Source organism: Alosa sapidissima, chromosome 15, assembly GCF_018492685.1.
Source record: "Alosa sapidissima isolate fAloSap1 chromosome 15, fAloSap1.pri, whole genome shotgun sequence".
Lineage (NCBI taxonomy): Eukaryota > Metazoa > Chordata > Actinopteri > Clupeiformes > Clupeidae > Alosa > Alosa sapidissima.
The window spans coordinates 17609587-17637429 of NC_055971.1; the positions used below are offsets into that span (position 1 = coordinate 17609587).

Genomic DNA, 27843 nt, shown 5'->3' on the forward strand with positions numbered 1-27843 from the left:
CGCCCTCTACAGGTCTTTAGATGAACTAGTGGCCAAACAGGGTAAATCAAATGCAGGATGAGACTGTTCAGGAACAGGACATTTTGGCTCCGTATATGAAGGATAGAATACAAATATTTGTATCTTTATAAAGCACAGCCGTTTCAGCATGGGTCATAAACTTGAAACCCATAACTTAACTTTCTTTAACTCATACTGTCATCCAAATATAAAATAATATAATCATTCAGCTCAAAATATGTGCACTGTTTGAACAGAAACTAAAAAAACGGATGGGCCTATTCATGCTTTACAATACAGATTATTTTTTATTTCACCATTTAACTGCCCCAAACCATGCATCATTCTTGTAGAGAACATTTCTATTTGAACTGAGCACCAAAAATGTACTTTCGGGAAACACTGACATGAACATTCCTTAACCCTGCAGGAAGCAATGAGTGATATTCAACGGCTGCTTAATTGTGACTTTCCCTCTACAGCCTCTTCAGCGGAAAAGAATAACTGATCCTAAAATACTTAGATTTTTGGGCTGGTCCTCGTCAAAAAAACATGCTATTTTAACCCGCAAGTATTCCCACTGCTGGCCTCGGTGGAAGGAGCGCTTTGCCAAGTCCATTCTCAAACTCCCCAATTTTAAATCATTGGACAGGATCCTGTCCTGGGTGTAAGCTCTGTAACTGTGGCTGTGGACTGAGTTTTGTTGTTGCATGGGGGATGGCGAAGCCCCTGCTGCCCCAAAAATAGAGACCGACCTGTGGTGAGTCAGCAATCTGCCCCAGAAACGCGATAATGGACATAAAACTGAGACTTGGGGCAAGGGAGCCGGCTTCTTGAAGCTGTGGCTTTGCAAATTTGGCATGTTTGTGGCTTTCCATGGCATTCCTGACAGAGCAAGGAGATTATGGGGTAGTTGTTACATTTTGAAAAACAGATTACTATCTGGAGCAAAGAGCAGAGTGTGATTCCAGCCTCGGCTGTATTTTTAGGCCTATCTGTTCATGACTATTCATCATTTATGACAGTGACCGTGCTGGAGGAGGTGGTTATTTTACATCTCAAACTGCCTGGAATGTGAGTCTGACGGCAGAGCTGTCAATTGTGACAGCTGATGTAGCCCACCTCTGTTATTTTGAATTGGCTTTGGTCAAAGAAAGATAATAACAAATTGTTTTCTGGATGCATATAGGCTACTGGCTGTTGTCAAACCAGCAATTGAGGGGGTTGCTCTAACATAAACTTACCAATGTCCATCAGACTTTCAGGGATGTTCATGCCGTTTCAGGCAATTATAACAGCAGGCCATTTTCTTCTCTCTGTACTTTTTGGTAGAGCCTCCAGTAGGCTAGCTGTTAAGGATAAGAATGCCAGTTATCCAACAAATAAGCTTTCACAAAAATATTTCAGAAAATGAAAAAATGCATGCCTATTGAGATTCCCTTGTAAGTGCAGGCATTACTAAAGACACGCCTTAATAGTTTAAAATACTGAAAGTCCCAGACCTGTAAAATCACATATTCATACCGTATCAACAAAAAATACTCTAATCCGGAACTCTAGTGCGGGGAAAGAACTACCCGGTATTACACATGAACGGACAGCCGTACTTCCTGTTTGGAAACACACGTGTGATGTCAGTGAAGCCGGGATAAGAAGAGTTGTGCAGGGAATATTCCCCTTATAATAATATACTTGCGAGATATAACAGAACAATGTCGCAGAAACGCCCGAATAAATGTAAAGGTGTCCCTCGAACACCGGCCAAGGTATCAAAAAAGGATCCTCTGGAGTTTAACGGAACAGTGTTTAAAAGCATGCTGCAGGATCCTACAACTGTAATGAAAGGTAAGTGCAACTACATTGATATTTACCAGAAGCGCTAGAGACTGTAATATTTTCAGCAGATTTGGACACATTTTAGTTAAAGTGTTACAGTTATTCGAATTAAACATTAAGCAACGTTAGGTGACATCATAAGCAAATAGTACGACTGTTGCACAAGTTATAGCCTACTCCTAAAAGTTGATGTGTGGTACAGGTTTGGATACTTTCGTAAAAGCTGCCCAGAAGTTACCGTGTGCAGACCTCTACGATGTTGTTGAAGGCTACATCAAAATTTCCGCCGAATGTGCCGAAATCCTTAAGTTGTTGGAGGAAGAAAATAAGGTTGAAAACAAAGTGAGTAACATAATGGCACGTTTACAACACAACCTAGCTCATAGAAGTATGGTCGCTGTTGTCGTACACAAATCAACGTGTTGTTTCTATTTTTGTTTCTATCTATCTGCATCTTCAGATGCTGCTGGTCCTGCAGAGCTTGGAGATCATTCTTCTGCGGATAGCGAGTGATCTGTCTCATTTCAGTATGGTGGGCTCCACTATTGTCAAAAAGATTGCGTCCACTCACATGAAACTACTGCAGACTTTCTTGCACGCGGAGAACTCACGGTATGCCATGCCATGTTTATGGTACCATAGAGAAATATTAGGATTTTAAATGTTTGTGTGTGTGTGTGTAATCCCCATTCCTCTGTGGCAGGTTTGTCCGTCAGTGCCTCACCTTCATGGCCGCTATGGTGTCACAGGGTCCTGAGTCTGCCAGGGAAGTCTTCAGCCAGATCTATTTTGGTAAAGCTTTGTCTGGACTGGCACAAAGAAGAGACAAGATGGTGAGTAGTACCAGAATTAGCTCTTTCTGATCATCGCTGATCAACTGGTGACCCACATCATCTTATGCATAGGTTGATATTCATGATACTCTGAACATTGATGGTATCCATTGATGGTATTGTTAAAATGTAAAATAACAGTATTGTGAAAGAATGTCAATCAGTGTTCCCCAAAGCCCAAGATTTTGTCCTAAAATGCCTTGTTTTGTCCCAAGGGGCGGTAGAGGCTAAGCAGGTACTAGAGTGGTCGTCTAGTAACCGAAAGGTTGTTTGAGGTTGTCAAGGTATCCTTGAGCAAGACAATCAACCCCAAACTGCTCCCTAAGCGTAGGTTGGGGCCTTGCATGGTAGCCTCCGTCATCGCTGAATGTGAGGCATTATTCTGTAAAGTGTTTTGAGTGCTTGGAGAAGTAGAAAAGCACTATATAAATCCAGTCCATTTACCATTTAAAGTTGAAGAAACTGCAGTCAAATTTTGAGATACACTATAGACAAAGTATTGGGATGCCTGCCCTGCCCAACACCCATAGGAACAATGACATCATCAATGACAAATTGTAAATCCTTAGGTGCTATGGAGTTGTAATAGCTTCCACTCTTTTTGGAAGGATTTCTGTGAGGTCAGGCACTGATGTTGGACAAGAAAGCCTGGCTCGCAGTCTCTCTTCTAGTTCATCCCAAAGGTGCTATCTCCTTATAGCAGTGTTTGCCAAACATTTTTCTCTCACAGCACATTGTGATAAAATGTCACAGCACATTGTATACAAAAGTCACAAAATAGCAGCTTTATTGACCCTCATGGTGCCAAAAAGCTCAAATAGCCCTCCTCTAGCCCCCCCCCCCCCCCCCCCCCCCCCCCCAAAAAAAAAAAAAAAAACATTCTGTTTGTCTTTCCTCTGGGTGGGAACTTACTTGATTTGACTGTTGTTGACAAAATCATATATTAATGCATCCATGAATGTGAAAACTGTCATTTGCCTTCTGTTTTTTGTTTCCTACCCAGCTAGTTTAGGCTGTATCCTTTATCTGACTGATGTTTGTCAAAATGACACAGTTTAGGGAGAACCCCTATCAAAAGCAGACTGTTGATCATCATTAGGTATCATTAAGCAAGCTTTAGAGAGGCAGACATACTAATCACTTTGGAAGGAATGCCTTGCTAAAGCAATACTATGTAGTTGGTTGTCTTCATTCTGTTTGGCAAAAGTCAATCTTGAGAGATGAGAGATGCCACTGATCATTTTGTGATGGCAGATTATGGATTGTAGGTAATGTGACACATATCTCCTATACCTGTATGCAGTATATTAATACAAAAAAACAAATTCGGTGTTATTATCTTATTTTCATACATTGAATCCTTTGCTGAAAAACTCTCATGTATGATCTTTTGGTCTCATGAATTCCATTTCATTTATCTATAGGGAAGACCTGATGTTCGCCTAGTGTACATACAGTTTGCCATTTCATTCCTGCTCTCGGGGGACAATTCTTCAATTGTACAGCTTCTTGAGACGAAAGGTACGTAGAAATGATACAGAAAGTAGAAACTGTGTTCATATCCTCAGTACTTTCACAGAGTTGTCAGCATGTATTTTCTCTCAATCCTTAGACTTTCTTCAAGACATTTTAAGCTCTGGCATCAAAGAAGACCGAATTTCTATCGTAAATCTGATTTTAGCCACTCTCCAGTCAAAGGTCAGTTATTTATTTATTTATTTATTTATTTATTTATTTATTTTCTTATCTGCCCATCCAAGCACTCCCACACGATTATTATAACCACTTTGTGTTTTCTCAGCCTTCCACAGTCTGATGTGTTACCTCTGCCTTCTCATTCAGGTGGTGCAAAACAAGGCTATCAGCAAAACCCAGAAAGTGCGCTTTTTTACTCCCTCCATCCTATCCCATATCGCCTCTCTGTACCGATGGAATGGAATAGTGGACTCCGATATTGAAGGCCATGAGGTATAGACCCACCTGCCTGTGAAATTGAGTCCCATAAGGGGTAGTCAGAACATCTTACATGCAGCATAGTTTCTGATGTTAGTAACATAACAGACAGAATCATATAGTACAGGAAACAGAGCCCTCAAAAGTTGAGGTACCCCCACCCGAGGTAGAACAAAACACAACCATGTTTTTTTATATCTTTGATATGTCTAGTTTATAAAAGGGATTGTTGTATACAATTTTTTGGATGGTATTTCAATCCTCCCCAAAACCAGAAATTGTAACAAAAAATTCTGGATTCTGGAAAAATGACATTATTTACTTTGTCACATGGAAATAACGATCAGAAACTCACCAAATTTGGACTGTATGTCCACAGGTAGTTAGTTCATACAATGAAGTGATAAATTAACCATTTTGTATGAGTATGTAGCAATTACATACCCGTCAACATTCATGGACTTCACTGTGCACACTGTACCCATTGTCTTTTGGATAGTTTGAGGGAGTACAAATGAAGTAGGCCTATTAAAACTGGTTGTGATTGTATGTAATAGGCCAGAACTCCTGAGGAGGCAGGGAAGATTGTTGTCCGGGAACAAGTTCACAGCTTCCTGCTAGACCTGTGCTGCTCACGCAAACATGGAATCAGTTTCCACGACCCAAGCCTGGGGACCGCTGGACGGTAAGTAACACTGTTCTAAGAGCAAAGGAAATTATGACAACATTCAATGTGTTTCAGCCATTTCTAGTCATCCATTAATTTTTGTTGGACCTGCTTTTCTTTTTAAAATAATGTGTGTTCTGGGACCCAGGGCGGGAAACATAGTGCTGTTGCAGTTCCTGGTGGGGCTGAAGGATGCCACCAAGGACAAGCTGATCACGGAGCTGGTGGTCAGCACCTTGAAGAGCAGCCCTGACGTGTTGGCCCGCTACCTGAAAGAAAGTGTTCACTCCTTCATACCCCGCCCGAAAAGCGCATGGCAAGACAATATCAACCTCCTCAAGAAAGTAAGCACGCAAAAATGTTTTTGAAGATCGTCATTTAACCCTTCCAGTTATAATAACAGTATATGCTATTTTAAATTATGTTAAGAGATATTCTGCATTTAATATTGGATGTGTAATGGAAAGCAGAAACAAAGCTTAAGTCCAATTTTAACTGCTGTGGATGAAAAGAATAGTGATTTGTAATGGAAATGTGCTTGCCTGTAAGTACCCACACTGGGAATAATAATCCCAGGCTCACTGCTCTTTGTGCTCTCACAGATCTATGAGGCTCAGCCAGAGGTGTCCAGAGCCTTCCAAACACGAGAGTTCATTCCACTTCCTCGTCTGCTCACCATGGTGATGGTGACCTCACTCCCGCCCGTCTGCAATAAAGCCTTCTTCACTCAGGGCCTGAACGTCAGTACCTCCGCTCTGTCATTTTAGATTTCCCTTCCACCGTGTAATGCAGCATGCTACATTGTTCAAACGAAAAGCGTACCTCAAACAAAACAGTACTGGCAATTAACTACTTATGCCTCCATTTGTGGTGGAACCTTAGAACAGCAATTAGTGAAGCAATTAGTAAAGCAATCCTGCCAGTTATGATTTCAACCCCATGGATGTTCAAGCGCCATGGCTGCTGCTCTGTGTTTTGGTTAAGCTTGCATGGGCGCCCTATTGTAGTTAATTTTATCTTGGCCTCATTGACATGTGGTCTGTGTGGATGTCTGCCACCAGTGACTATTGTAGTGTTGTTTGAAGTGCTCAGGCTATAGATGAAAGGTTTTTAATGTGTGCGTCATGTATTGGCTTTTACTCTTAACAGTGCAAAAATACTGTGGTTCAGCACACCACTTTGTCCATGGCGTCCTTCATCCTGAAGAGGGCTCTGAAGAACATTGAGCACTGTCTGGACAAGAGTGTGTGGCAGTGCTCAGACATCTACACCCCAGCCATGATGGAGGATTTTGTGCAGCTGTACAGGGAGGCCCTAAGCAAGGTAGAGCTGGAATAAGTTATAGCAAGCGTCTATTTATAATCAAAACGGAAACCATGTGTAGTCTATAATTTGCTGAAGCTAAGACTGGATTAGATAGACAATTTATGATTAATTATCCAATAATCCAAGTGTTATATAATTCCTAAATGTGGCATTGGGTGTTTTTTTTTTATAATCATGCTAATTCTACCACATTCATTTATTGGAAGGAAAGCATAATAATCTGCATACGTTTGTAGGTTCTACCAGACATGACGAGCATTGTGTACCAGTGGCAGTTACTGACAAAGAAGGAAAAGGTTGAGGGAGATGGTGGAAAGGTTAAAGCGGAGGAGAAAAATGAAGAAGCAGAGGAAACTCTGGCGGAAACCCAAGGTACTCCTCAGAGTCCGTGTCCACACGATACTCCATTTTTGTGAAGGTATGAATGTTTTCTATGGGCTTTGTGTTTCCCTACTAATTCTCACTGTGTCCTTATCTTTCAGGTGGAGATGAGACTCAGGTGATCCTGTTGAAAGCGGTCATCCTCCAGGTCATGTGTCTGTACCAGAGGGTGGTACCCCACCTGGTCAGTCAGAGCCGCTTTGACTTCAGCAAACTCCTGAAAGGTACTGGAACAGAAATGCCCAATGTCTAGTGGACTGAGAGTCAAGCTTTTTAAAGAGCTAAAGTCAAGTAAAGATGAGAAGAACAGATACGTCTACTCTGTCTAATATCTCTATTGTATCTAAAGTCTGATATTTGATTGTTTTCAATCTTCAGGTATCGTCTCAGAGAAGGGCATGAAGGATGAGGTGCCTCCCATCCTACAGTATCAGATCCTACAGCTGGCTTTAGAACTTCCTGCCAGCAAGTTCTCCTGGTTCCGTGTTCAGGTAGAAACTCAATATTTGCCTGCTTGCCAAACAACAGTAACCATACACCAACAACCATAACAACCATAACCAAAAACAGCCATACTTTCCAGGAAACACATGTCAGCTTTACAGGCGTGCCTTTCAAAGTTCAACTTACTGTAAAGTTTCAGATATTCTATGGCCTATGTACAAGTAATATTTTCATGCCAAAACTCATGTACCATGTAATGATATTTTCATTCCAAAACTCATGAAAATATCCCCCTTGCCCAGGGACCATAGATGTGAATTAGCTGTATAGCTAACTCTGGTACAGGGCTTGAACCGTGCATGGCCCCTGACTAATAAACTGAATTAAACATGTACCGTCCACGATTAATGATTCTCCTGTGTCATCTTACGTCTTCACAGGACACATCAGATTCAGAATCTGCTGGTGGGGAAAAGTCTGTCTTTTATTTGATTCTCAAGATGTTTGCCAGCAGTAACACCAGCCACTTGAAGACCTCCACCAGAATGCTCGTCCTCAAGGTGCGTTTTGGTAAAGTTATGGTTTGTGTGTGTGTGTGTGTGGTGGGGAGAGTCATCAAAAACAATGTGTGTGTGTTTTAGGTTCTCAAGGACAGTGGTGTGTTCGAGCACACATGGCGAGAGCTCGAGCTGTGGCTGGATCGCTTGGCCTGTCTGGAGCCCTCCCACCAGGAGCCAGTCATCCAGTTCTTGGACAGGGTGAGTCCTCTCCATCTGTCCACACATTTCACTGTCTAAATGTTTCACTATTAGGGACTTAATTGGGTACATGCTCAATACATATGGAACTTGGGTGTCATTAATGTCAACTGTCTCTAATTGTTGTGGATTTAAATGACTTCTCATAACTTAGAATTCATTTGAAGTTACTGTGTTTCTGTGCAAGACCACTAGATGCCGCCATTACTTGAATCATCAGCAAATGCAATATAACCCAATCTGTTTGCTTGATGTTGAATGTGAAACTGTGCCTTTCACTGTGTTCTGTGTGTACTGGTATATTCATGTATCTGTGTGTATGCACTCAGGTGTTGGTGAAACTGCTGTGTAACCCACACACATACACAGATAAGGCAGCCAGCCTGGTACAGGAGGCAGCCTACCTGCAGGCCAACCTCAGTGGTCAGGATGGAGATGCCGTCAGCATCCCCATCTCACACATAGATGGTGAGAACTTGTCTGACAATCTTATTATTGTCAGACAGAGTATTGGCAATGTATCATTTTTATGGTCAATATTGTCATATTTAACTGTCACATTTATCATATTGTCATATTTAATTCATGTGAATTGTGCTATTTCTTTAGTATATTTCTACATGATTAAATTGATTACATTAATTATCATGTTATCTTTTTAGATGTGCTCGACATGGTTGATGTCATCATGGAGGGCAGTGAGGGTGAGATCGAGCAGCTGGGGCCGTCGCTTACTGATGATCTCATCATGCAGAGCTTCCCTTTCAGTGCCATAGTGCCTGCTGTTCTTGAGGCACGGAATGACCTCCCTGCAGCATACAAAGAGGAGAAAGGTATTCTTTAACCACCACATGAATGCATGGCAGAAGAAGACGTATTTATGAGCCATGTTTAAATTTGCATTTACCTAGTCTGTCAATACGTTCACTTCTAATCTTTCAAGTCAGCCATTGAGTTTCAAACCTATTTTTCCTGAGAAAGATATATGACCATCTATGATTATTAGAAATAAATAGAGTTGAGTTGACACACTGCTTCATTTTCTGCTTGGTGTCCTGTTAACAAGGTATTTCTGTATGACTGCCTGTCTGTGTTAATGAATATTGTCTGTGGTGTTGAGATGCTTGGGTTCAGTATTGAAGTAAGTTCTGTCCCACAGGTGTGCTGTATGAGTACTTGTCAGCGGTGCTCTGTGACGTCCTCCACTGCCAGAGAGACCCGCTGGCCCTCTGTCTGACCCTGCAGCAGTACGACAAAGAGCTGCACACGTCCACTGAGGCCAAAGGACCCCCTCATCCCTCTGTCATAGAGTTCCATCAGTATTACTCAAAATGGCTTCCACAGCAATCTCAGGAAACACTGGTAAGATTTGGAGTTCCATACATTTTATTGCTTTTATGTACATTTGTACATGTAGCCTTTAATGCTTAAGAGTATGGCTGTTCTATCAAAAGTACATGAGTGTTGTAGTTCTAGAGACTTTTTTTTTTCCTTTTTGATGTAGAAAACCACATAATGGATACTGTGGTTTCATAGTCCCATAACTTCAATCATACTTCACAGTTCACCTCGTCGAAAAGGGACAGTGCTGCTCTGTCTCCTGTTGGCTTCTCTGCTGTGATGAGGGCTGCCTACAGTCAGGGTCCCACTGCGCTGCTCCAGAATGAACTCCGGCAGAGCGTGGAGGAGTCTCTGGCCACCCTGGAGCTCTCGCACTTCCCCACTGCAGTCTGTCAGCTCCTGCTCTACGTCCAGTCCACTGTGGAGAACCTCAGCATGGTAGGTCCTCATGAAGGATCGGAAAAATCGTACATTTTTAAATTCTTAAAAAGTCCATATAATAATTGTTTGCTTGTACAGTGGTAGCGTTTGTTGCTGATCTCAGTGGAGCATGTTGTTGGCTCTGTTATGCAACTTCAATTTCCATGGTGTACCAGTGCTGGCGATAGACTGTACTGCTTGTACCCATCTTTAAATGTCTGTTCCCTGATGTGTTTTCGCTGCAGTTTGAATGAGTCATTGCTCTTGTTTGTCCTTAGCTTCCTAAAGGCACAGGTGTGTCTGTTGTGGGGAGCCTGATGGAGGTGCTGCAGGCTGTGGTGCTGAAGCTGCAGGAGTCCGAGACCGCGGAGCCTAAAGCAGTTGAGGGTCAGGAGGGGGAAGAGCTGTTCCTGGACGTCAGCCCTGGAGGAAAGGACAATAAAGATGAGGTGTGATACCGATGTCTTTCTGGCACAAACTAATGATTATGTTGTACAGCATACATGCTTGTATGTGAACTGATGTTTTGTGCATGTTTTAAAGCAACACCAAAGAGTTTTTTGTACCTTAAAATAATGTTTCCAAAATCGTTTCAGTGGTTAATCAACTCGTAACAGGGTGAACGGCACTTCTGCATTCGCTTCGCGGCCCTCTATCGGCTATAACCGCACTATGTAAGTTTGCCAGATCGGGTAGCGGATCTGTAGTTCGATGGAATGAGACATAAGAAACTAGAAATTTGACTTGCATCTGATGTCGCAATACATCGTACTTTAATAAAATCATGCAGCATAATCTACCTTTTCGGACATCGTTATTTGCAAAGCCAGTGCTGGATAAACAAATAGCGTGCGTGCGACAGAGGAAAAGTTCTTTGGTGTTGCTTTAAGGGAAAGGTCATTACACATTTGATTTCTCTTAGATGTTTTAATACTTTTGTAGCACAAATAATGTTATATACATTATATATCAAGGTTCATAACAGTCTGACTACTATCATTTGCTTCTTTGTTTTCTGCATGTGGTATTACTGCTCATCATCCCCCTGTCTTGGCTATAATAGGTGGTCCTGACTGTGCTGAAGACCATCTTTAAGCACCCGTGTCTGGAGCAGTGGTTCTTTGCCCTCGAGCTGGGCACCCTGCCTGCCCACTCCCTCAACCCTGTACAGCTCAAGGCCCTGTGTGCCCAGGTCAGCGACAGCATCCTCTCACTGCTCCAGGCCGCAGTGGTAACCCTGAGTCAGCTGGATGCAGTGGACCTAATCGGAGGCTATATTTCAGCTGTTCAGCGGGCACTGGTAAAGGAGCTGGAGGTGGTGGCGGAGAAGCCTGATGCCAAGCGCCATGCCAAGGACTCCCTGGCACTGAAAGCGCTGTTGGCGTTGCACAAACACATGGAGGTGGCTGGGCTCAAAGAGGTCGTCTCCGCCCTGCTACTCTTGCCTAAAGAGAGCCTTGTTGTGGCAACGGTTGCTACGGGCGATTCTGATGTCACAAAGGAAGAGTCTCGGTCACAGCTGAGCGTGTACGGTGCGGCGGCGCTGCAGGTGCTGACCGAGAGCCCCTCGCAAGACGGCGCCCTCTATCTGTCCCGCGCACACCTTGGTGGCCTAGCAACGCTGCTCACGTCCTGCCGCAGCACCGCACTGGAGGACTTCTTCCTCCAAGCACTGACCGCCGACCCCGGAAGCGCCAAGCTGGTGCGGACAGATGTGCTGCTGTACTGCACTAAGCCAGGCGGGGGCGCTGATGGCAGCTCCACACAAGCAGTGGGCTCACTGCTGCTGCAAAACTGCTCCACCCAGAGGCTGCGCTTTGAGCTCTGGTGCCTGGAGACGGCGGGCCTGGGGGAGGAGGTGATGCGTAACCAGGGGCTTCTCACCCTGCTGTCCGCATACCTGAAGGTGGCTGCCAGAGAAGACCCTACCAGACCCTCTGAAGGTTAGCAAAGGAACACTCGTTATTATTCATTAAGGGCCAAATTCTCCCAGTCCCTTTTTTACACACTTTCAGTTTTCAGCACTCTTCAGTGCGCATTCTCCCATTCCCGCTTCTGTCACACCCACAATTTCAAAATCAAGGCGGCCTTATGAAAGAGGCATGTATTATTTAAAATAGAACCAGACTGATCCAACACCTCGTTAATTTAGGTTGATATGAAAACGTGGAATGTGGACTTTCTCCAGTCCAGTCTTTTCAGTCTTTCCAGTCAGTCACAGACTTTGAACAACAATAGTGCAGGTGTCTGTAAAAGTGGATCAATCAGTGATCGGTCAAGTTGGAAAGAAATGGACAGATTCGCTATGGGATGATGACTTAACGTCAAGTTAAATCTAAAGGTGCACAGTCGATAAGCTCCAAATATCCAAACGGGGTGAATATAACAAGGTTTTCCCTATTTAACAATGTAGCCTCATTGATAAGGTAATGTCAGGAAATATGCCACCTTGTGACACTGTAATGGGAAAAAACTTAAAGCCGTATCAGCATGGTAAGCACCAAATTCGTTTTATGTAACCTACATGTATTTAGAACTAGGCCTACTGCCGCCATCGAGCAATATGCTGTTCCACCTTGTAGTGGCACTCGACCTTAATACAGCCCTCAGAAGTGCTTAGCTGGAAAAGTGCCTAAGTCAGTGGGAGAATGCGTGCAAGAGTTGTATACATAAGAAACGCCTGGATTTTGGAGTAGCTCCTTTCAAAGTGTGTAACTGGCTCCTACTTACGCGGTTTTTTTTTTACTTGCGCATCCTTACGCACATGGGAGAATTTGCCCCTAAATGAGTATTCCATGTGGGGACAACCAGGATAAGTCTGAATTGTCTGAATGATGATCTGATAATGCCAATGATATAGGCTAGTGGACACACTATTGTAAATACAGTTACAGTTCAGATACATATCTAGTTGATTAGAACTCTTAGTGGATTAAGTGGGCGGTTTCTTGTACGTGAAATAAACTTATTGTCCTAGATTAAAAGATTACTTCAATGAAAATTTTCATTTAATAAATTAATGTACCGAAACATACCCATATATTCTTGCTTGGTATGTCTCATCACTGCCTGTACATGCATCTGCACTCTTTCACATCATTAGGCTGTTAAATTCCTTTGCTGCTACATCGTCTACTATAATGAGCCCTATCTGTGTCCTGCAGTGCGCATAGCGGTGCTCACGGCCCTGCAGCAGACTCTGCTGGCCCCCCTGTGGAGCACCATGTTGGGGACTGAGGTGGGGGAGACGCTGGGCCTGCTTGTGGAGGTCCTCTCCAACCTAATCAAACTGGCAACCAAAGCTAGTGATGTTCTCACATTGATGTCAGACCTCACTGCCAGCCTCCAGAAACCACAGAGCTTTGAAAGGTAATCTTCCAGCCACAAGCATGTTATCCTAAGTATTTTTTTTTACTGTACTGAAATGAGTGATTAGGCATTCTTAAGTAATTTATTAAGTTAACAACAGCAAACCAATGGTAGCAAACAAGTTCATTTCCGCTGTTTCGTATTGCAGGTGGCAGCTAGCAGATGCTATCAGTGCTAAGCTGGAGGACAGCCCTGAAGCTCTGGAGTCTTGGAGAAAGTCCCAGCTCAGGGCTGCCCTCCGGTGGTTGATTGCTTCGTACAGCAGCTGTAAAGAGATGGAAAGTGCCAATTTAGACCAGGAGGAGGCCATTCTACAGAGACTGGAGGGACTTGTGGTAAATATGGAATCAGTACAAAGTTATATATTATAATTATGACAATACATATTATTCATGTTGTCTCAATGTTATGCCTTGCTCATAGATGTCTCAAGAACATGTGGCAGTGACTGACTGGAATAGTTTTGTGAAATCGGGGCTAAAGTAAGTGTATCATTGAAGGTGAACATTGTAATACCATAGCACTGATTAAACAACACAACAATGATTGTCATCTAATATACAACTATGTGAAAATATCTCCAATATGAAAATGTGATATTTTACCAGTATAATTTGTGATAAATTGGTGTTATCCGTAACCAAATAACTTTCCCCATCTGAAGACATCGCTACAGACACCATGCCCTAGTGAACACATTAACCAGCCTGGTGGAGCTGCTGTACGGAGACTCTGACCCCCCTAAGGGCCTGCTGCCCCTGGCCACCATCCACATGATGTCCAGCAGCCACTCCCTCTTCCTGCCCTCCATGCTGGGCTCAGAGGAGGAGCTATGCAGTAGTCCTCAGGTTAAAGGTATGACACAGTGGATAACTGTACTGCTGCTGTCTCTCATACAGTATCTGTATGTCTGTAAGTCAGGGAGGAAAAATATTACATTGTGAGTATTATACCTGACAGATGTTGTGTGGTATGAACGTTTCCCTGATTTATGTACCGTAAAGTTAAGCCCTATGCATCACTTAGGGTAGCGGTCTTGAGCACAGTGGTTGACTGGCCAGTCGGCCAAAAGCATCAGAATATGGCTATCCTTCTGACTGATGACAGGATTAAAGCCTCAGAAGCTGTAGCAAAATAATAGCTGTGTGTGGCTAACCGCATGGCTTGATGAACTGCAGGAAGCCTTGTGCCAAATAACCTATCACTCAATTTACTTCTCACATCGCAGATGTCCAAGACCGGATATTCCCGTTTTGATTTTTATGGATAGTTCGAATTAAGGCTGTGGTTGCCCAGAATTTTGTCCAACCCTGGGAAGAGAATTATTGCATTTTTCTTCTCCGTAGAAACAGTCATTAACATGTGACGCCTTTTAGATTTATTCATCTGAGCAATGTGTGTCTTTGTGTATTTCAGAGGCGCTCATCTCTCTCTCGCTCGTGCTGGTGAAGAAATGCCCATCGGTGTGTGAGATGCGGCACTTTGTGGTTCTGCTGGGAGCCTACGGAGCCACGCTGAGCACTGCAGGTCTGTCACTGATCCCCCGAGATCTCCTGTGGTTATAAATATGTCTTAAGCCCTGTGATAGCCGTGGTTAATGTGCACTGGGGTGGGGTCATGTTTGCAGATCAGAAGCTGCTCCTCCTGCTTCAGGAATATGAGAAGAATGGCTTTAGTCTCATGGACTTTCAGTAAGTACAATAGTGTCCATCATGGTATGCAAGGCATTGCCTGTGTTCCCAGTATTTGTGGGTGATGGTAGTACGTTATTAGTATTTCAATTCCATTTTGAAGACGCAACATATTGTATCTTGTGAATGTATATACTTTGTGAATAAATTACACAATACCTTTCATTGTCCGTGGTGGCTGTTTTGCACAATAGACTGCTATGCCTGCCCTATTGTAGTTACTGTGTAGTGTGTATGCATCCTGTCTTTGTATGCAGTCATGAGCTTTTATGTATTTGTGTGGTTGATCTCTAGGTGCATGCTGTGGGGCCCTGCAGCGGTGGAGCACCATAAGACCCGTATGAGCATGGGCCCGTCGCTGTGGCAGCAGCCCAGCTCAGAGGAGATGCTGGCCCTGCTCATCCCTGCCAGGATGCAGCACACGGTCAGCCACTTCCCCCAGCAGCGCCGCATCATCCCACAGGTAAACCACGGAGTACACCTGCACACCCAGCGCAGGTCCTCAGAATGCATCATCTATTATGCGAGTTAGGTCGGGTCTTCTGATTGGACGACAGGCATTCCATAAGTCACGATGTATGGTGATTTCTCAGGATATACTCACTCCGATTCTCTTTACAGCTATAAATCACTCTGCATTTTGCATTTAATTATCCGATGTGAACATTCTATTAATTCTAAGCAAGAGAAATGGAGTAATTATTGTGATGTAAAGCCTCTCTCACTGAACTTGGCTGCGGAGTGACATTTCCATTGCTTGGCAATAGTAGGACCCAGGACTGTTTTTGTGGGGTAGAGGAACGCAGTTTTCTCAGAGTGTCTTGACTGACTGTCTGACTGGTTGCGGTCTTGTAGGAAGGGAAGGAGCTGATTTATAAACCAGAAGGAGACCAGGACTTAACTGACCTGTATGACCCCTGCTTCCTGTTGCCTCTCTTCAGTGCCATGTTGCGACCAGGTGAGTCTGTCTATCGGTGGGGTGATTTTGTTGAGCCAGACATGTTCTTGGGGATAATAAAATCTGAAATGGGATAAATGTATATGCTTTTCAGGTTCACATAAACTGAATTCCTGTTTGGGACTTCCAACAGCTAATTTTGTGACTTAAGTCATCAACTCTGTTTTAATCTCTTCCAGAGTGTGTAATTGACTGCCTGAAGTTTGTGTCCTGCCATGCCCTCGGGGTGACTGTGGCCTCCCTGAGCAGCTACGACCCCAAGCTGAGGGCAGCTGCGTACCAGGTGCTGGGCTCTTACTACCAGCATCTGGAAGCAGCTCGCTTCAAAGGGAAGAGACAGGTACATAGCATAAAGATATATAGATATATATCTTTATATATATATATATATGACTGATTAATATGGTATTGACTATATTTTAATATAATACCTTTTTATTGATAGCAGTTCATTTAGAATCAGAATCAGTATTTACATGATTATTGCCAACATTCTTACCTGAAATATTTGCAAGCCATTATATTCTGAATCCTCTGTTGACCATATTTTTCAGCTTCTGTATTTGCTGGACACAGTGAAGAATGGTATTAAGCAACAGAACCTTCGAGTGCCTTTCGTGTTGACCACCTATGTGGCCAAAGTGGCTCAGCAGATGCTCAGACCTGGTGGGTTTAGACCAGAAAGCAGAATTCAGCTTATTCTGATCTTAAAGGAGAACTCCGGCAATTTTTCCACATAGATCCGTTTCTCAAGGTCACCGAGTACTGACGGTATAAAAAAAAACTGTAGCTGTCTGTCTGCTCCAGCTGTTGGCTGCAGCAATTCAAGCTCGGTAGCACCGGGTTTTTTTTTTCCCTTCATTTTTGCACTGACAGTACTCAGTGAGATCTACTCTATGTGAAAAATTGCCAGTTTTCCTTGAATGGTTTACATGATATGAGTGACATTACATGAATATCAGTCATATTGCACTTGTAAGTAGTAAGTGAGTAAGTAGTAAGATGTATTGATGTGTTTGTGTATTCTGTGATCCAGAGGAACACATGTACATGGTTGTCAACAAATTCCTCCTGGGACACCAGTATCTGGATTTTAAGCGCGTCCCTGAATTCTTCAAACTCTTTTACAGCTCTGATTTAGAGGTAAGTGGAGGTCCAGATAGCATGTGTGTTTGTATTTCCAGTTGATATGGTCCTCCCTCATCATGTGCTTATCTGGAACTGCATGACAGTTGGGAAGTGTATTCCGACAATCGCGGTTACATCTTTGTTTTCCTGTTAGCAGAGGTGAAGGAGACTTGTCACCCTTGCTATTCGAGCATGTTGTTCTTGCGATGTTATCAACAGAAAGAGACGGGTTGACTGTTCCAGCCTTGGAGCTTACGTGCATGTGGTTTTGTGCACGGCTGATGGATTGCCTGTTTATTTTTCCCTGCTCTCAGCACAAAGTGGAGCGGGAGTGGATGTTGAGCGTGCTGGAGGAAGGTGTGGCGGACAGATACTGCTACGAGCTGTGCGACCAGCAGGGCCTCTACCACACCCTACTGGGGTTCTGCTGCAGCCCGCTGTGTGATGAGTCCACTCAGGTACAATGCTAACAAAGACGCACAGACTCAATAGAACTCAAGGCAATGCTGTTTAACAATGCTGTTTTTAATGTGAGTTTAAGGGGGGGTTGCGCTTTTTTTTTTTTTTTTTAAATCATACCTTCGTGTTTCTTTTGTGGACATTTTCAGCTTTCTTTTACATTATTGGTTAAAAATTATAGAAAAATGAAATGGCACAACCCAGAAAAAGATTATTTACAATTTATTTAAATTTGTCTTAATGGCAAAGGCCACACCCAATCTGCGAGCACTTAATTTTTCTGGGCTTTTCAAAGAACATCTCTAAGGCTCTTTGGTAATTGAATTGAATTGTGGGGGGGCCATTAATGCTGACACGCATGCACGTAGCCAGATGCTCTCCTTGTAGTCCATTTCTCAGTCCCAAAACAACAAACCCACGTATAAAAAAGTAAATACTCACTTTTCTTCTACATCACTCCCACAGTTACCATACAACTCACTCACAATTAACTCGAAAAAGACCTAGGCTACTTGATTGAAGTGCGACCGTTCGTCTCACCGTCAAGAGAACGCTGAAGTTATGAGAACACGTCTTTCTGATAAGAGAATGTAGGCTCCTATATGTCTAATGCCGTAAACGTAGAAAAGGTCTGTTTGTGATAGCCTATTATAGCTAAGTGGACAGAATTTAGGCTATACGTATATGCCAACATATGCTCATATTTCCTTTAACTATCAGACAGTTAAAACAGGCCTAGACTGTGTTCGCCTAGCTTTCCCATGCAAACATTACATATAGCCCTACGCTAACGTTACAAGTCTAGGCTACAATTAACGTTAAGACCATACACCTTGTAGCACATTGGTTTACTCTATTGCATTAGCCTACTTACGTTTTAATAATTTGTCGTTGAATGTTGATGGAGGCTCATCTTTGGGAAATCAGCTCTCTGGATAAAATTGTCAGCCGGAGCAAGAGTTCTCAGAGTTGACGACACGGGGGTAAATCCAATCAGCAGAAAGAACCGCATCACAACAGTAGGCTAAATCGCAACAAACCCCCCCTGTTAAATTAATTTCGGTAATCATGAATTGGTTTCTTTTATTTGATGTAGGCTAGGAGAGGAGGATGCATGTTTCACATTAGTGTCAATGTGTCAAAGCAGGCTTTGGATCAGAGGAATTGCTCAAGCTTAACATATGGCATTGGCTACAAGCGAATTCACGGCATACAAACAGCTTCGTGATGAAATATAACTAATATCATTTTTTATTGTCACCAGGCCTATACGTAGGCTATTTATTGTGTAACCTACAAGTGAACGATGACACCATAGGCTACACTGTGGCGGAGCAAGACCCCATCAGTCGGATAGCTAAACAATGTAACCGTGTTCAGAACGTAGGCTAGCCATATGGGCTGCAGACTTTTCTTTGGGCTTGTAATCACCTGACACATCATGCCGCATATATGTCCTGAATAATGAGAGGCTAAGTGCGGATTTGATGCACTTAACTTACTCAAGACTTTCAGAAAACAATTTCGAGATGACGTTGGCCGTTGTGCTTTTACAGTGTGTTAAGTGAATCTCGTGATATTATGTTGCAGCGGCGCTGAAAATCCAGCGGCGGCGCTGCGCCGCTGTTAAATACATTGTAGGGGAAACACTGCACCTTATTTTACAACCATTAATTTGTATTGTCTGATGTTGTGTCTCCCCCATAGATTCTGATTATAAATGTTTTGAGGAAAACTGCCCATGTTACCAAAGGAGCCTATAATCTCACTAAGGCTCATGGACTTCTGACATGGCTGATGCAGGTGCTGGAGAGAAGGTACAGCATACACAAGCACACTATAGGTTACCATACCTCTCTATCTGTATACTCAAAGCATACAAAAACAAAATCCTTGTTACAGTGTCACAATGTTTCCTGTTTATATTTCCTGTTTATAGGTTTGTGGATCCTAGGTTACTCAGTGCTGTTGTGGACCTGGCACACACGCTGTGGTTCACTAATCTGGGCCAGAAAGAGAGCAGGGCAGAGGAGAGCAGTTCTGCAGCAGAAGATAAGGACAAACCTCAGCCTGCGATCAAGTGCCTTCCCCTACCGCTGATCAATGAGTTCCTCTGTGTGCTCTTGAGTGTCATCAAACACCTCAAGTAAGACTTCTAGCTTTTGTAAAAGTAAACAACCTTAACGTAAGAACATAGACTTACTCAGTAAAGGTTTGTACAGTTTGTTTCACAGATATTTGACGAATTCCTAAAATTGTGTGTGTCCTTCTGTCTTCACACATCAGGACAGCAGGTGTGAAGGCCCCTCAGCTGAAACCTTTCCTACAGACTCTATCCTCTGTCTTGATGCATCGTGGGATAGCTCTGGGAGTCCATTCGGAAGCGGGCTGGCTCACTCTGAAAGCCCAGCTCCTCTCCAGCTTGGACGTCCTCTCCCTGCTCCATCGCTGGGGAACATTGGCTCGTGACACAGCTCTTCTCAACACTCTGCAAGGCCTGGCCACAGCATGTCAACTCAAAGACGTTTTTGGTGAGACATCAGTTTTTTGGGGGGTGGGGGGGGGGGGGGGGCAGGACAGTGAAGAGTGACAGGAAGTAAGTGGGAGAAAGAGAGATGGGGTGGGAATCAGGAAAGGACCGCAGGTCAGATTCGAACCTGGGTCCCCGTGGGCACTCGGACCTGTACATGGTATGGGTGCTGTAGCCTGCTGTGCCACAGCGCCCCATCTGTTATTTTTTTAATTGAATGAAATTGAATGTCCTTGGGTAATTCAGTCGGTACTAGGGGTGAACGATTATGGGAAAAAATCTAATTGTGATTTTTCTCACCAATATTGCGATTGCGATGCGATTATTTTTAATCTTTTTATCTTCTGACTTATTCAACAAAGACAAGCAATATATTATTCTGTAGTATGAGCAACACAAAATTAGATAAGTTAAACATAAACTGTTCTTTCCTGGAGCCCAGGCCTATGTTATGATGGCATTAGGTCATTGAATAAGATTGATGAATGAAATATTTTTTATTTAAAGGGACACCAGGCAACGTTTTCGTGTTAATTACTCATCTTCGTAAGTCGGTATATGGTTAAATGACTCATTACAGGGCGAATGATGACTCTCTCGCCCGCCCCTACTGCCTGTAGAAAGAATATCCCGCTTGCAAGTTCAGTGTATCGTACCCGGCGACCATCCACAGCACAGAGTGAGGCTAACGAAACGCTAGCGATTGTTGCAAACGTGTGTATAATGGCAGAGATGCAAAGAAAAGGAAAAGAGCTTCAGACCGGGCGAGGGGGAGTTTCGTAGAGAAAAAGCATCAGGCTTGCCTGGTGTCCCTTTAACTATTTTAATCACATTAGTAGACCTATATTTGTTGAACTTCCAGCCTTGTAAACATTTAATGATTCTTATACATTTCTATTTTGTTTCTATTTCATGTAGATATGATCTTCTTTCGTTAGTTAACAGTTAGGTCTACATGCAGTGGCACTGACACGGCTTCTCCTTGTCCTGTGCTCTCCATACACGCGCGCACGCACACACACGCACACACACGCACAGACACACAGACCTGCTCCTCTCTTCTGTAGGCTACTTGCACGTGAATCGGAACAAACTACTGTAGATTGTTGCAGCGTTCCGCTTGGTGTTAACTAATGGTTAGCATCATCAACACCGCAGTGCAATACGCATGCATGCAAATTAACTAGTTTGTTCATATCACAACAAAGCCAATCGCGGAGACAAAACTCTTTAAACAGGCAAAGTTATCAGCAGTTAACCTAGAGCCTTAGCCAGGTACATGGCAGGTTCGAGCAAAAGGTAATGAAGAGGTTTATTTTTAACCAAAGTAGCTCTACTGATCAGACCTTTATTGACACTGTTAGCTGGTCCTCTTGTTTATGTTTTTTGCTTCTTTAGTGGTCGGTGTGAAGAGTCGGTGGCGCGTGGGCAAGCCCAAGTATAAATGCGTTTTGGTCACGTCACATATTACGGAGCGTAATCGCAGCCTTTGCGGTTTGAAAATCGTGATGATATCGCAAATGCAATAAATCGTTCAGCCCTAGTCGGTACAACCATAAAATTACTGAAGTAGTTTGAGGCCCTTATAACTCACAGTCCGTATCCCCTGCTGATATGAAGTATACAGTGAACACTGAAAGCACATCAAGCACAACTTCAAGTGGCAATGTTGGTGGTACATTATATGGCTGCTTTCAGCTGTCTGTCTTCGAATAGAAGGATGGTAGTTTGTAGTAGAGAGAGATAGCAATAACGATGATTTCTTCTGCAGGTGCTGGGAGAGAAAGAGGCCGAGCCAAAAGTTCCATGCATCAACAGGCTTTGCGCTCACGCATGGAAGAGCAGGCAGACACGGACGGAGAGTCTGAGAAACGCGATCAGAGCCTCCTGGACGAGTGCAAACCCCTCTTGAGGAACATCTTCACACACTGGGAGCCTGCACCTCGGACTCTGCCTGTGCCCTCTACTGCCCCCCAAACCAATTCAGAAGTGCCTCAAACTAAATGCCTTGAACCTGTCTGCATGTCCCACTCAGCGGCTAGTCTACTCGTCAGATGGACGCTCCGGACGTTGGCGTTATCAACATACGATAGCAACAGTGTGTTGAGCTTCTTGAAATGGGTTCATACGGTCGTGTTGCCCCACAAAGGCGTGATCGATACACTCATGGCTGATATGGCCGTAAAAATAGACTTCCTTAGGCTCTACCACCAGGCCTGTGAGTGTGGAGATCCAACACAGTGCTTCAGCCGAGAAGAAACTCTCAGCCTCTTCACCAGCATCATGCTTCAGCTACTGGAGGCACAAGGTGTCCCAATGGGACCTTTGCATCAGGCAGTGGTCACCACCTGCCTACCAAAGTCTACAGATGACCATACAGGAAGAGGTAAGGCTAAAACATGATTATATGTGCTGGTGAGCAAACTTCAATGTCATTGCCATTAGAGACCAGTTAATTTTAAGGATTTTAGAATTTTGTGGAAATTGCGTAACATCATCCAAAGTTAACTTGTTATCTGGTCAGTGTCAGTGTAAATATGAAATGGTCCTGAGGTACTGCCTGCTGTCTAGCCTTACATGAAAAATACTGTCCTCTGACATCTGAACACTGTCCCACAGAAGCTGGCCTGCTGCTGCTATCTCTGTACATCCATGAGTTGTGGAGTGGTGTGGAGTCTGCTGAGCTGTTTTTGACGCATGTCAAACTAGTGACGTTGGACCAAGGAGAAATGAATAAGTCCAAATCAAATGTGGTTGACCTCTGCAGAGAAATCCTCACTCTCCTGGACTCAAGCATGTCAACGTGACGCCTTTATTTTGAATGTATGTAAAATCATGTCCAAATATATTCAGTTGTGTTTTTAATTTGTATCCTGTACATGGATGTACTGTATTTCTTTGACTGTTAACATAAAAGGGATTGTTAACAAACTGTATGCACTCTGTGTGTGCGACCTGGCATTTTACCTCACTGAGAAATATTGTACTAGCTTATTAGGACTGCTGCTAGCACTAAGCGCTCTTATAGGAGTTGTCAGTCAGTAGCCCCACTAGACATTTACAGAAAATATGCGTTTGGTCTCCACGGGCCTTGCTACATAACTACCCAAACCATTGCACCAAAGATGACAAAATGTTTATATGTTGGTCTCAAGGGCCCACATGAACCTAGCCCATAACCACTCATTTGAGATGTTGCACAAAGTAGGGCCACACAAGTCGACATGTCGACATGTCGACTTGAAATTTCGAGAATGAAGCTGACATATCATGTCGACTTTAAAGGAATGTTCCGGAACGAAAACAACTTAGGGTCTATTTTCAGAAGCTAATGGGTTCAAACTGTTGTTTGAGAGCATAAATACGTGAATTGGTGGAGGCTCAACAAAATCACCACACCTACAGACACTCACCTGGTCACAACATGGCACTGAAGAGAGGCAACAGGAAGCAGGGGTCATACAGGTCAGTTAAGTCCTAGGGCCTCATTACAGAAACTTCCTAACTATGAAATCCTATCTTCTCTCAGTTTAGGATGGCTTTTAGGATTTTTGGTATTACAGAAGCATGTTTCCAAACTGCATTTAGGAAACTATCTTAACTTAAGAGAGGAATTTGGCCATTACAGAACCATCCTAACTCAAGAATTTCCTAACTTAGGAATCCTAACTTAGACCCTGTCCTAAATTCAAAATAACTGCCAAAACTGACTGTCTCATCCACGTCCTCATCAATATTAACTCCCAAAGCCCTCAGTTCTCTTTTTACTTCCACCAGTCCGTATTTTTTGACGCAGTCACCAAGTAGGCCCAGGGTGCTCAGGAAGGACACACTGGACAGTAAGCTGCTGGAGACTTTCTACAGAGCCTGCATTGAGAGCCTGTTGACATACAACATCACGGTGTGGTTTACCAGCTGCACTGAAGCAGAGGATCAGGCTGCAGAGGGTGGTAAAGACTGCATAGAAACTGGTTGACATCTACAACTCTCGCTGTCTCAGCAGAGCAAGAAACATCATCACAGATATTACACACCCATGCCACCATCTGTTTGACCTGTTGCCCTCTGAAAGGCGCTACAGGTGCATCAATTCCAGAACTAACAGACTCAAAAACAGCTTCATCCCCAAAGCCATAACCATGTTGAACTAAAACTAATCCCCTCCCACTGTCAGTATTTTCGTTTACTATTCTCACCACCTGTCTTCTTTTTAACACCTTCCTATTTATTGTTATTACATACTATAATATATAAAGAATTCATAATATAAAATAATGAATGCAATATGCACTTTAGCCTCCACTCAGGTTCTGCTTGTATGTGGCCTGTCTTCCATAGCCTATGTGCACAAGTAGTTTGAGTAGAGCTACTGATATTCATTATCTCCCTGCTTGTTGACCGCTTATCATCATGTATGGTATTATTTCATAATATTTGATTCTTTTTAATGTTGTCATCAGTTAACTTCATTCAACTGCGCGTGTAGGCTATGTCGTTCAATTGTGGACGTTCAGAAATTGCGGTAGGGGGCAGAGAAAGGAGCAGATTACTTTATGAATTGAAAGTTTGATAAATACGACATAAACTTGGGTATCACAGCGATCGCTATCTGCGGTTTGTCCATGGCGCTGATAGCGCTACGTTCGCAAATGTACGTACATCTGGCCCAGAGTGTTTCCCTGACGGGATGCAGTGGTGTCTGTGGGACAGGATTGCTCGGTCCTGCTGGTGCGGATGCAGTCCCTGTGCTTCCGTCTGGAGCAGAGCCAGAGTCCAGAGACATGTCACCGGCTGCCATGGTCCCTGGAGGAGGCCAAGGAGCACCTACTTCCTCATGCTGCGGTACCAGGTACCCCAGGTGAGGCAGCGGTACACACACATGCAGTCATACAAGCACACTCAGAGTCATATCCTACTCCTAGCTATAGTCTCCTCTACAATGTAGCTTACATGTTTCCAACTATTAGCCAAGGTTTATACATTGCTTTTGCAAAAATTATTCAGCTATGATATTAATACACAGGGGCAGTTAATATGGTATTAATATGTCTTTTTTTTTTTTTACTTGCATAAAACACTTTCCTGCGTTTAAATACACAATGCAGCTAATACAAGGAAATGACTGTATACCGATAGCCTATGTACTTTTTATAAAACGAATAAATATATAGGGGGCTCATACGTCCCCATCTGGTCCTACAAGTCATTGGGTTGCAGAATTATATTTAAATTATATTTATTAGCAGCTTTTGTAGTTACTTTTTGGTCTTCTTTTTCATTTCATCCACGTCCTCATCAGTGTTAACTCCATAAGGTTATACTCTCCATTCTAGAGGTTGAATTTGGTTAAGGTGATGTTCAGTAATAGTTCAGCAACATTTTTACATACTGAACTTGAATCTTAACAGATAAAATGTACATTTTATAAAACAAATCAAAATATAGGGGGATCATCCGTTTCCATCTTGTCCTTAGTGGTGCTACAAGAATATTTGAAAAATGAATAGAGGAGAAACAGTGAAGATCACCAGAAGTCTGGCTTCTGGTTTTGGTTTTATTATTGATGATGGTCCTTGTCCTTGTCTGTCCCGTCTGCTGCTGTCCTACCACACAAAACATCTTCCTAGGGACGGAGCGTTTGTGAATCTGTAGGGCACTCCAGAAACAGGCCTCTCGCTCCGCCTCCTCTTTCCTGTCTCCAGCGTCTGGCCTCCATGCTCTCCCTTTCTCTTCCTTTTCATTCGTCCTTCTGAGGCGAAACAAATTGGAGAAGCATTTTATTCAAATTTACTGCTGAACCATTTTGATGTTTTAAAAGTGAGCTCACTTTTACATAGCCTTTTACTTTTACATATTGGGTTTTGGTGATGCAAGGCTATTTCTTACACCCAATGTGAGCAGGTATTCTACTCACCCAGAGTCGAGTCCACTATAGGAGACTGTCCAGCACGGCTTCTCCTTCATTTCTCTCTGATACTTCAGGGATTTCCATCGGCATAGTTGATGTCTCTTTGTAAACATTGTTGTCCAGGTCAGTTTTGTCGTGCTCAACTTCTTTTAGCTCATTTATTAGGAAACTTTGTAGTTCCTTCTTGCTTTTGTATTTCCTTTGAGCTTCATCCACGTCATCATCAACGTAAACTATCAAAGCCTCCAGTTCATTGAGAGCAGATAGGTTATATTCTGGGGTATCCATGGGCATAGTGTAGTCGTTATAAGCCCTATTTTCCAGTCCTTTTTTGTTGTCCTCGATCTTCTTCAGCTCCTTTATGAGGAGCTTTTGTAGTTTCTTTTTGGTTTTATTTTTAGTCTCACCCACATCCTCATCAATATTAACTCCCAAAGCCCTCAGTTCTCTTTTTAGTTCCACCAGTCCGTATCTTTTGACGCATCTCTTTTTGCCTTCATCCTGTCGTGCTGCCAGGCAGCAGGCTAAAAACCAGCAGAACCACATTAAAATCAGATCGTCAGAAATAGATGAAGACTTTGACAAGCAATACACAATGTATAAGCTATGTGTTTTAAAACATTTATAACAAATAAATATGAATCATTATAACAGAATATTAAGCTATTATTTATCATTATTAGCCTAATATATTTTAGTTTTTCATCTTTTTATCCTGCACATCAAATTAATCAATATTGACACACTCTGTTGCTTCCTACATGAATATAGGCCTAACCTATTTCTCTCTGATATTATGATTCCCATCTTGAGCAACCAACTGTCAAAGATTTTTTACAACACGTCTTTGCAACCTGACCTTCTAATCATAGATACAGGCAGTCTGGTATACATTCTAATCATAGACAGGCATGACAGGACGATTGCCGATTTAAAAATCTAACTGACAGTTACAGTTAGGATTTCTTAAGTTAAAGGAACCGTATGTAAGAAATGTATTTCAATTAGGGCTGTCAAAATAACTGATTAATTTCGATTAATTAATTTGAGAAAAAAATAACTGATTAAAAAAATTAGTGCAGATTAATCGATTCCGTATGACCTTTGACCCCGAACCGTTCTAGTCAGTAAAAACGACACTGTAAAATGAAGGAGAGAGAAGAAAACGTGCTGCCTGGATCATTGATTGGAACATTTACTTTTAAATTAACGGCCTGATGGTGTTGATAAAAAATAAAGTGTTGAAAATAAAATCCTCTGCAATGTCTGCAGCAAGGAATTTGCATATCACCGGAGTTCATCAACTCTATAGTTGCACATCAATGCAAAGAAATAAGTGTTGACATTGAGGGGAGTGTTAATTTATTTTCATTGTGTCCCCTAGGTTATATCTGTGGCCTGAAATGCCTTGTATGTGAAAAAAAAAAAAACTTCTTCCCGAAGCACATTTGAATTTATTTCCTCAGCATATTAGGTCATATCATAAATTATTATGGCAATTATTTGAACAGTGAAAATAATAATAAAAGAGACTTTGAACTTTAATGTCACTAATGCTGATTATTCAATAATTCATTTGAATTTAAATATTTAAAATACTTTCACAGCAAAAATTATACATGCGATTAATTTAATTAATCACAGAGTATGTAATTAATTAGATTAATTTTTTTAATCGATTGACAGCCCTAATTTCAATTAATCATAAAATGGCCCTGATATGTCACTAGACATTAAGAAGTCTTGTTCATTTCAAATACTTATATCACTGACAACAGTAGTCCGGGCAGGATATTGTCATTTAAAAAGTGAAGTTGCAGCCCTCAACTGATGTTGATGTT

General features: G+C 42.7%; 1 protein-coding gene across 2 annotated transcripts; it reads left to right on the forward strand.

Annotated features, from left to right (window-relative positions):
* The first annotated feature begins 1554 nt into the window (after window positions 1-1554).
* On the forward strand, window positions 1555-23023 carry urb1 (URB1 ribosome biogenesis homolog). 2 transcript variants are annotated; one of them, XM_042064078.1, is made up of 39 exons: window positions 1555-1845; window positions 2039-2178; window positions 2297-2448; window positions 2540-2669; window positions 4094-4190; window positions 4282-4367; window positions 4512-4637; window positions 5180-5307; window positions 5438-5633; window positions 5892-6029; window positions 6439-6612; window positions 6852-6987; window positions 7098-7220; window positions 7375-7487; window positions 7881-8000; window positions 8082-8198; window positions 8528-8666; window positions 8861-9031; window positions 9358-9560; window positions 9762-9977; window positions 10238-10408; window positions 11023-11902; window positions 13124-13328; window positions 13477-13663; window positions 13752-13810; window positions 13993-14183; window positions 14745-14855; window positions 14956-15019; window positions 15314-15482; window positions 15875-15977; window positions 16157-16317; window positions 16532-16643; window positions 17014-17120; window positions 17420-17563; window positions 19272-19381; window positions 19504-19710; window positions 19851-20095; window positions 21866-22480; window positions 22717-23023. In XM_042064078.1, the coding sequence occupies exons 1-39, from the start codon at window positions 1713-1715 to the stop codon at window positions 22899-22901; spliced, it is 6864 nt and encodes a 2287-aa protein (XP_041920012.1). In that variant the 5' UTR covers window positions 1555-1712; the 3' UTR covers window positions 22902-23023. The 2 variants fall into 2 exon arrangements, with proteins under 2 accessions (XP_041920012.1, XP_041920011.1); XM_042064077.1 differs by having other exon boundaries at window positions 1556-1845; window positions 22714-23023.
* The last annotated feature ends 4820 nt before the right edge of the window (window positions 23024-27843 follow it).

Bases quoted from the DNA above. Each gene is read 5' to 3' on its own strand.
- urb1 (XM_042064077.1), top strand. From the start codon at position 1,713: ATGTCGCAGAAACGCCCGAATAAATGTAAAGGTGTCCCTCGAACACCG. The intron at 13,664-13,751 runs GTAAATATGGAA...CCTTGCTCATAG, and splicing joins AGAGACTGGAGGGACTTGTG to ATGTCTCAAGAACATGTGGC. The intron at 14,184-14,744 runs GTATGACACAGT...TGTGTATTTCAG, and splicing joins CAGTAGTCCTCAGGTTAAAG to AGGCGCTCATCTCTCTCTCG.